Below are 10,061 nucleotides of genomic sequence, written 5' to 3'. Positions count from 1 at the left end.
GCCAGGCAGCTGCTGGCTGAGTTAGCAGTGACGTGCAAATACATAATGAACTTGTGCTGTTCCATTGCTTCTTTATGTTGTATATTGCGGACCGACTGGGGGGGCGGGAGAGAGAGGGTGAATGTTTAAAAAGTGTTCTTTTTTTTTAAATGTTCAATTTTTCATCAAAACCAAACTAAACCCTCGTTCTCAAGATTTTTTCTTCTTCCCCTTTCTTCCCCCTGGAAAAGATGGGGGGAGGAAAAGAGGGTTTTGTTTTTTTTCATTTTCTTTCCATTCAAATCAAAACAATTTTTTTCATTTAGATGAAAAAAATTCAAATTTGGGGGGAGGGAAAAATCTTGTTTCTTTTCACATATATTCCATGGAAAATCCTCACCATTTGCCAGCCAGCCTGAATGATTGAGAGGCGGACCGATCTGTAGGCATGCTTAGGATTTTTCCCCATGCGTGCAGACGTCAATGGAAATAGAGCCACAGGAAAAGGATTGGTAGGAAAAATGAGACATAAAAGGTGTTACAAGGAGGGGGATGAAAATTGTTCTCCTTAACCTCTGAGGATAGGACAAGAAGCAATGGGCTTAAGTTATGGCAAGGGAGGTTCATGTTGGACATTAGGAAAAAATTCCCAACTGTCAGGGTAGTTAAGCACTGGAACAAATTACCTAGAGTGGTTGTGGAATCTCCATCATTGGGGATTTTTAAGAGCAGGTTGGACAAACACCTGTCAGGGATGGTCTAGTTATTACTTAGGCCTGCCTTGAGTGCAGGGGATTGGACTGGAAGACCTCTCGAGGTCCTTTCCAGTCCTATACTTCTCTGATTAGAGTTTTGGAGAAGGAACGAGCTATAGAAATACGATACCGATACACACCTCGGCACCTGCCCTGCGTCGCTGTTCAAAACACATGGGAGCTAAGACAAGGGAGTGTTGATCTCTGGGCAGGATGCACGGGTGAGGGCAGGCTGGGCCTGGAGTGCCTTCTCTTCCTGGCTGATGTTGCATTTGGGCACCGTGTGCAGCGTCAGTGCAGGGTGTAATGGAGGAATATCCTGTCCCCATCCATCCCTTTCTCCCCTACTGCTGTGGCTCTGTGTTACCAGCTGCGGATGCCGCTCTCCTTACGTAACCTTGGCAGCTCAAGAGGGCTCTAGCGGGCTCACCTGGCTTAGGGGTAATTACCATGTCACCTCAGTGCTGGCAGCGGAGAGGCCAGGAGATGTGTATGTTGCACCCTGTGATTACAAGGCCGCTTGCCTTGCATTGCGCTAATATCGAAATACACTGTGCAGTACTTACCGTGTCACTAGTGGGTAGAGCAGTCATGTGTGATCCAAGCGGGCGCTGTCACACGATAGGTTAGTGCTCTGTAACGCAGCCTCCTTTGCAACAAAACAAGGATGGGAAGAGAAGCATCAGACTGGCCAGTGGGGATAAACAGCACAATGGTCCATCCGCCACAGTGTCAAACCTTCTTCCCACCATCACTGGGCCCTCTGGTTGGTGTCCCGCCCCATGCTGTACCAGAGCTGGTCCATCTTATCCAGTATCCCAGACTGGAGCAGACCAAGCACCTGTCTAGCTTGGCTAAGTGACGGTTCAGCGGACACATGACGATGGGTTTCTGAAAGCTCGAATCCCTGGGAGGGAGCGGGGTAGTTTAACATGGTGCTGGAAGATGTAACTAGGGACCATGATGTGGAATTGGGAAAAGGAAACGCAAGATAAATATCACAACAATCTTCATCGCAGAGAGACTGATGGGTTAGGCTGTGGAATAGGCTCCCAGGAGAAATGGTAGAAGGAAGCCCCTTTGCAGGAAACATTTCAAACTAGACCAGATAAGACGTGCTGTAGGGAACAAGCCTGGGGAAAATGGACTAGATGTTCAAAAGGAAGAAAGGAGAGTAGCAAAATACAGACCCTGGACTTCAGAAAAGCAGACTTTGATTCCCTCAGGGAATGGATGGGCAGGATCCCCTGGGAGGCTAATATGAGGGGAAAGGAGTCCAGGAGAGCTGGCTGTATTTTAAAGAAGCCTTATTGAGGGCGCAGGAACAAACCATCCCGATGTGCAGAAAGAACGACCAGCTTGGCTTAACAGAGAAATCTTCGGTGAGCTTAAACACAAAAAGGAAGCTTAGAAGAAGTGGAAACTTGGACAGATGACTAGGGAAGAGTATAAAAATATTGCTTGAGCATGCAGGGGTGTAATCAGGAAGGCCAAAGCACAATTGGAGTTGCAGCTAGCAAGGGATGTGAAGGGTAACAAGAAGGGTTTCTACAGGTATGTTAGCAACAAGAAGAAGGTCAGGGAAAGTGTGGGACCCTTACTGAATGGGGGAGGCAACCTAGCCGGTGTAACTGCAGATATTATGCTAATTTCAATGTCTCTGATCCTTTGTGGTTTTTAATCCTCCTAAGATATTTGCCTCCATAACATCCTACAGCAGCAAATGTCACCGGTTAATTATATGCAGCACGAAAGCATACTTCCTCTCTCTCGGTTTGAAAACTGTTCCCTGTAATTTGATGCAGTGACTCTTGCCTTTGCATTCTGGGGTTGGAGGAATAGGAGTTACTGACTGGCCTTCGCTGAGCCGTTGGGTATTTAACGCGCTATTATATAGGGGAGACACAGGCACCAGGGAAAGTCATTCTTTTGTCTGTGTTCGTGTGCGTCCATCAGATGAACCTGCCATTCTGGAGACAGAAGACCTGGACCGGAAAGCCATGCGGCTCGGAGGAGGCCTCGACCCAGACACCATTTCTCTGGCTTCAGTCACAGCTGTTACCACCAACGTGTCGAATAAGAGGTGAGGGAAAGATGTGAGCCAATACGAGACAGGAAGTGACATCACACGTCCCACAGTCCAGATGCACACTCCGACTGCGTTCGGGGGGGGAGGGGTGATGAGCCAGGGTTGTTACCGCAACGGCTCTTTAAAGACCTGCCTGATAGTTTGCCACCTGCAGAAGGCAAAACTCGGGGCAGGGGAGAGGGGGTTCATATCACTTACATCCAGAGAGAGAGAGGCGGGAAGAGGCTCTATAATTTTGCAACTATTTTGTCCAGGGCTCCACATTTGCAGCAGCCAGAATACGCTGTTCCTCTCTTTGTTTTATGACCATTGATTTTTTTCTCCCCTTCAAAGGTCAAAGCCTGACATTAAAATGGAGCCTAGTGCTGGCCGGCCAATGGATTACCAAGTAAGTGGGGCCACTGTGACCCCTTTCCTACCCTCCACATGCTCCTGGGGCTAGAGGCTGGGGGAAGGGAGGGCTGTCAGCCTCCATAATCCCAGGTCTCCAGCATCCTCTGAATTAAAGGAGCAGACCTGTGCCAGAAAAGGGCTGAGATCTGCATGAGCCCATGTTTCCATCTTCCCCAGGTTTCTGGCAGAGGGCGACAATGCCCGGCTATCCATGTGCGGAGTACAGCACTTCACCTACCCACCTAGGGGTCTGGTCATTCTGAATGACCCTTCTGAAACAGCCTGGGGAGGGCAGCTCATGCCGGGGAGTCCTGGGGAAGTCTGGCTGCTGACTGCTCTCACTCCATACGCCCGCGACCATCCCTGTTTTGAGCAGATTATCGATTGGCTGGATTGTGTTCGTGGCCCTTTGCAAATACCAGGCAGCTGCCTAGAGAGCCCTCAAACATCTAGATCACAGCTGGTCAGGAGAAAGGGCCACGAGTGACTCGCTCGGCCACAGGTGGACTTGTTGAGCATTCCACCACATGGGAGAATGCCCCAGGAGGGCATCGCCAGTGGATTGCCAGTCCCACGCGGGAGCAACAGCCCAAATAAAATTAGGCAAATACAACGGAGACATAAACCGAAGAGCTTTGACTATAAACTAAACCGGATTGTGAGGCTAATGGGGAGCCAGTGTAGCTGGGGTAATGGAAGAGTCAAGGGGTACAGGGGAGATGCAGCTTGCTGGTAAATTCTGAACCAGTCGCGAGCAAGAGATGGAAAGAGCAGGCAGGCCAGCTGGGAGATCATTGCGATCCTGCAAGGGCAAGGGAGACGTGGCGTATATGACAGGTTGGGTCACAGAAACCCCTTTGGGACTGCCACCCAATGTGCTAAGCCTGCCTCTAAGCCCGTTTTCCCTGCCAGCTTGGGACTTCAGTGCCCTGCCTGGTTGTGCCAGACACGCTGGCCTGCTACAAACACAGACCCAGGTCTGAACCACATCCCCCAAAAGCTGCAGACTTAACTGAAAACAGCTTAAGAAATGCTTCTGTCTCCAACACTCAGGTCCCCAGCTCCCAATGGGATCCAAACCGCAAATAAATCCATTTTACCCTGTATAAAGTTTATGCAGGATCAACTCATAAATTATTCACCCTCTATAACACTGATAGATATGCACAGCTGTTTGCCCCCCCCCCAGGTATTAATACATACTCTGAGTTAATTAATAAGTAAAAAGTGATTTTATTAAATACAGAAAGTAGGATTTAAGTGGTTCCAAGGAATAACAGACAGAACAAAATGAATTACCAAGCAAAATAAAATAAAACACACAAGTCTAAGCCTAATACAATAAGGAAGTGATAGATGAAATCTCACTCTCAGAGATGTTCCAATAAGCTTCTTTTACAGACTAACCTCCTTCTAGTCTGGGTCCAGCAATCACTCACACCCCTGTGGTTACTGTCCTTTGTTCTAGTTTCTTTTAGGTATCCTTTAGGGGTGGAGAGGCTATCTCTTGAGCCAGCTGAAGACCAAATGGAGGGGTCTCCCGGGACTTTATATAGTTTCTCTCTTGTGGGTGGAAACCCCTCCCCCTCCCCCAGTGTAGAATCCCAGCTACAAGATGGAGTTTTGGAGTCATATGGGCAAGTCACATGTCTATGCATGACTCAGAACATTACAGGCAGCAGCCATTGCTCACATGCTCCCTTGAACGTCCCCAGGTAGACTTCTTATGTGGATTGGTGTCTTCCAAGGTCCATTGTCCATTAAGTGTTTCTTGATTGGGCACTTAACTTGCAAATTCCTTTCTCAAGAAGCTGGCCAAATGCCCTACTAAGGCTACTTAAAATCAAATACACGGCCAATATTCATAACTTCGAACACAAAAATGATGCATGCACACAAATAGGATGAATAGATTCAGTAGATCATAACCTTCTTAGAGATATGTTACATGGCATACGCATATTTCCATAAAGCTTTATGGGGTGCAACGTCAGAGCATAGTCTGGAATGGAGAAGATCACGAGAGTGTGTAGACGTGACTTAGTCTAGAAGGGCTCATCTTTCAGGTGTAGAAGAGCTGGCAACGACAAAACGCAGTCAGGGGGCGCATGGGGCTTGTTTGCTAACCCTCAGTAGATCTATTTTCCATAACAAACTGGCTTTTGCTGAACGCGTAAAAATTGTAGGAAATCAATTACATTTGAGGACCACAGTCTGAAACGGTGCTTCTGAAAGATGCAGGTAACAGTCAGAATATGACAGATAGGATGTTGGGGGGAGAGGAGAAATTGTTAACCAGGGAGGCTGCTAATTAGGTGGGGCACAGAGGTGGTCTCGGTCCAGTTCTCGCTGGGCGGGTGGCCATTTCATATAGACCCAGCCGCCGTCGTTGTCTGCTGGGAGTCCCAGGGCTTGTCTATGCACAGATGTTGTATCAGTGTCACTAACGGTATGAAGTTAAACTGACGTAGGTCACCTGGTGCAACTATGTGGGGCGCCCTAAACCAGTGTGACCCGGGTGTGAACCAGTGGACAGTGTCCACATGCAAAGCCGCACTGGCCGAGCTAAATCGGTTTAACTTCACTCCATTAGTGAAATGAGAGCAACTTCATGACCCAGGCCTCAGAGGACGTCCACTCCAAACCAGGGTGTGAGGACATCAGCAGCATGGGGGTAGGGGAGCTGACCCTGTCTGGGGTCTCCGGGGCTGTCACTCTGGTATCTCCCCGCTAGCACTGATTTCACATCAGCAGGCGAATGCAGGCCAGTGGGTACCGCGGAGAAGCAACGAACCCGGCTCTCACAAGGGTGGGTGTCCGTATCTCCCCTCCCCAGGTGAGCATCACAGTCATCGAGGCCCGGCAGCTGGTGGGGCTGAACATGGACCCCGTGGTGTGCGTGGAGGTGGGGGAAGAGAAGAAATACACATCCATGAAGGAGTCAACCAACTGCCCCTACTACAACGAGGTGAGCTGGCCTCTCCCCAGACCTGGCTCCCGGCTCGGTGTGCTGAGACACACACCTTGGCTGTAGGCGGATGAAGAGACCACTGAGCTGGGCGTTTGCCTTCTCGGGTCAGGGTTAGCGGAAGATAAAGGTGGGATCCAGCCATTGATAGTCACAGGACACCACAGGGAATCACACTGGCAATACCCTAGGCTTGGAGAACTGCTGCCTTGCTGCCTAACGAGCCAAATACTTGAGATTAAATGCCCCTCCTGTACTGCTCCACGGGCCTGGTGGGACTAGCTGCTCGGGGCAGGAGAGACCGTGGGACCTGCTCCACGTTCCAGCAGAATGCTGGCTCTTCAAAGCACGCCAGCACTACAGAAAGTGGCTTGCTTGGCTGTGGGCTTTCCATGAGAATGGGGCAGTGCCTGACCCAGGGTGAACATATGTGTCCTTGTGTTCGGGATGGCTCTGTGAGGGCCTGGGACATGGGCAGTCACGCCAGTGGTTGGAGCAGGAGTCAGAGCCCAGGCTTAGGACCCTAACAAGGGCAGTCAGGACCAAAGGTCAGAGCAGGGTCAAACCTGAGGCTGGGAGTAGCGGAGGAGTTTGCCGTCAGGTTCCAGGCCAGGGTCGACACCAAGGGTCTGAGTTTGTCAGGTTTCAAGGTCCGGGTCAGGAGGCAAAGTTCAAATCAAGCCTGAAGCCAGTTCAGGAGTAGGACTGGTCCTGGCATATACAGGAGATCCACCGTGTTGCGCCGACACATCTTGGACCGCCCCTTGGGAGCAAATGAGGAGACAGGAAGCTGCTGCCTATCACAACCCTTGAGGCAGGACTTCCTGTGGTCTGTGTCCACTGTGAGTCATGGGCAGTAGAGCGCGAGCTAGTTACAGCTGCCGCTGGCGGACGGCCTGGTGCTGTTGCTGGCCTGGTGGTTCGGCAGCCCCAGGTTCTAGACCCCCAGGGGCCTTACAGCCCAGGCCAGATGTCAGAACAGAGCGAGGAAAGGCTGGAAACAAGCAGCCGAAGCGCTATCGAAGCCAGGGGCAAATGCTTTGAGCAGCCTGTCTGCTGACTCTTCCATCACATCAGGCAGCCTGGTGCAGGCCACCTGTGCTCGTTAGGTCACCCTGAGACTGGTCCTGCTGCAGGCCCAGCTTCCCGGCAGGGTCAGGGGGATGGAATTCAGAACCAGATCCCACCTGTGCGACTAGGATGAGCAAAAACCCAGGGAAAGCAGCCAGTGCCTCGGAGTGCTTGTACAAAGAGAGAAAGCGTCTGTTCGCTTGATCTAGGTTGAATTTACTGACCCTCGTCCCATTTACCCAGTTTTCATAGCGGATCATATTTTCCATTCCATTTGACCACAGACGCTGTCATTTTCTAAGGTGATTTGGATCTTCCTCCCCCCCCCCCCCCCCCCCCCCAGTCCCACCTCCCCAGCAACTTCTGTCAACCAGAGCCAGTCCCATGTGATGGTTGTCTCTGGTAACGAGGGCTGGTCGTTGGCAGCCATTTTGACGTTCCCTCCGAAAGGCACCTCCCTTTGTTCCCCCTCCCTTATGGCTTCCCTTTCCTTTGCAGTACTTCGTCTTTGATTTCCACGTGCCCCCGGACGTCATGTTCGACAAAATCATCAAACTGTCGGTAAGCGTGCGTGAGCAAGTGCGTGAGCGTGTGCGCATGTGAGCGTGTGAGCCTGCGTGAGCGAGCGTGTGCGTGAGCAAGCGCATGAGCGTGTGCGCATGTGAGCGTGTGAGCCTGCGTGAGCGAGCGTGTGCGCATGTGAGCATGTGCGTGTGTGAGCGAGCGCGTGTGCCCTTTCACTGCCCTTTCCGAGTATTGGTGGGAAGAGCCCGTTTCACCTGCCTGTGGCGTTTGCAGGGAAGCAGAGCTCAGGAAGGAGCTGTGGGATGCCGCTGTGCAAGCTTCCCTGACCAAGAGCTTTGCCGGTGCCCCTCTGTCCTGGCCCACAGCCCCCTCTGCTAGTCCAGGGCCCTCCGTTATTCCAGGCCTGGGTATGCCCACAGAGGGCTCGCTTGTCGACTAGAGCACATGCGGCAGTTCCAGATTCAGCACCTCACGCCCAGCCGGTTCACCTTAGCCCATCCTGCTTTTCCAGTCCTTCCAGTCCGGTCACACACCACTCAGCATCCCCCTGCCATTCCGGTCCTCGGCAGAGACGCCGGGTTTCACCGTGTGTGGGCACATGCTCAAGAGAGACTCAGAGAACCCTCCCCCACGCACCCATCTCGTTTATGACGTTCCTGGATCTGGGAGGCTGAACCCTCACTCTGGGACCTGCTGCCCCACTCCCCGCACGGCCAGGCTTGGGGGCGGCGCAGTAGCTCGGCGCGTACTGACTCGCTTTTGCCTTTGTCGATTATAAGGTCATCCACTCTAAGAATCTCTTGCGCAGTGGGACCTTGGTGGGCTCCTTCAAAATGGATGTTGGGACCGTTTACACGCAGCCTGGTACGTAGCAGTGGCTTGGGGAGCGCTCATGCCTGAGGAAACGTCTGTGCTCAAACCCCACGTCGTAGGCAGAGGGGTTTGCCTCTCCGTGGGTCAGTTGAAATGGAGAGAAGGGGATGGGGGCTTAAGGCTTTATCAGCGCTCGTTCGGGATGGCTGCCCGGCTCACGAGCGATGTGCCGACAAAACCTTCGGGCCGTCCCCATCCCACGGCGTGTTTAGTTTCTGCCACGTCAGTGACGGAAGAAGCTGTTTGATAGGCCTGTCAAGGAAATGTCGGCCCGTCTGCATGCTCCCCTCAACAAGAAATGTTACTATTGGGACTTATTTGGCCCGTCCCTCCAGCTGGCAAGGCAGGGTGGTGACGCTTCTCGGGGCTATCCAGGGCTGCGAGGCACCTCACTACCACCTGCCCTTTGTGCGCCTGCCGGGCTCAGCTCCCTGAATCCACCAGCCCCCGGCAATTCAAGCGCACCCCACCCACCTGACACGGGCTCTGCTGTCCCTCCACTGGTTAGCAGTAGCCACACCCCGAACCCTCCAAGCATCCCCTGGAGCTCCCAGCCCCGGTCCACTGGACACTCCCCGTATTTACAGATACGCTGTTCCCAAAGGAATAGTACACCTGTTGGGATCCCCTCTGAGACCTTTCCCGCTCGGCTTACCCAGAACACCTTGTCCAGTTCTGGGAGGACACTTCATCCAGCTCTCTGGGATCCAAAACACTCAGTTTGACTCTGGAGTTCCTCAGTCCGCTTCCTTTATTTGGCACACAGCAAAGCTTCACTGGGTTGACCAGACTCAAGCATCGGGGGTGGGTATAGGCCGTACCATACATCCAAAGTTCCAGACAACCTCTTCCTTTAGATATAGTTACACATTGTGTTGCATTTGCTCCACATCAGCGGTTCTCAAAGTTTAGCATCCTGAGGGATCCCCCTTTTTATTTAAAATTTTTCGTGGACCCCCAAGCCCCTTGCTCAGCCCCAGGCCCTGCCCCCACCCCACCCCTTCCCCCAAGGCCCCACCCCTGCCTCATTTCTTCCCGCCCCCACTCCCCCCGCCCCTCCTCTTTCCCGCCTCTTTCCGCCTCCTCCCCTGAGTGAGTCCCGTCCTCGCTCCTCCCAGCACCCCCTGCACACCGTGGAAGAGCTGTTCTCCAGCGTGCAAGAGGCACTGGGAGAGAGAGGGGAGGAGGAGGAGTTGATCAGCGGGGCCTGCGGACCCCAGTGTGAGAAACGCTGCTCTACATTACACCACACATTTTGGGCTTGGCTTGGTTACGCCGCAGGAACCAGTCCCTGTACAGCATGCTCTGTCCATGTGAAACCTGAGCTTTACATTCCAGGTTTCTCTTGTCCATAGTCCCTAGCATCAGGGTGTTGCTGTTTTTCTTAGCGAGCACAGACCTCCTGACT

The 10,061-nt window shown here is 52.4% G+C and overlaps 1 protein-coding gene across 1 annotated transcript in view; it reads left to right on the top strand.

Annotated features, from left to right (window-relative positions):
- OTOF (otoferlin) overlaps positions 1-10,061 on the top strand; it is a 99,342-nt gene that overhangs the window by 37,224 nt on the left and 52,057 nt on the right. The window contains exons 5-9 of the mRNA XM_029913047.1: positions 2,691-2,817; positions 3,157-3,211; positions 6,053-6,184; positions 7,754-7,816; positions 8,560-8,644. Of these exons, the coding sequence (XP_029768907.1) occupies positions 2,691-2,817; positions 3,157-3,211; positions 6,053-6,184; positions 7,754-7,816; positions 8,560-8,644 (462 nt within the window). The remainder of the gene's footprint in view (positions 1-2,690; positions 2,818-3,156; positions 3,212-6,052; positions 6,185-7,753; positions 7,817-8,559; positions 8,645-10,061) is intronic.

This window comes from Terrapene carolina, unplaced genomic scaffold, assembly GCF_002925995.2.
Source record: "Terrapene carolina triunguis isolate 2854851 unplaced genomic scaffold, T_m_triunguis-2.0 Scaffold427, whole genome shotgun sequence".
In the NCBI taxonomy this organism is placed as follows: Eukaryota; Metazoa; Chordata; order Testudines; family Emydidae; genus Terrapene; species Terrapene triunguis.
Note: the sequence above shows the minus strand (reverse complement) of the source record. Positions and strands in the feature narration are given on the sequence as shown.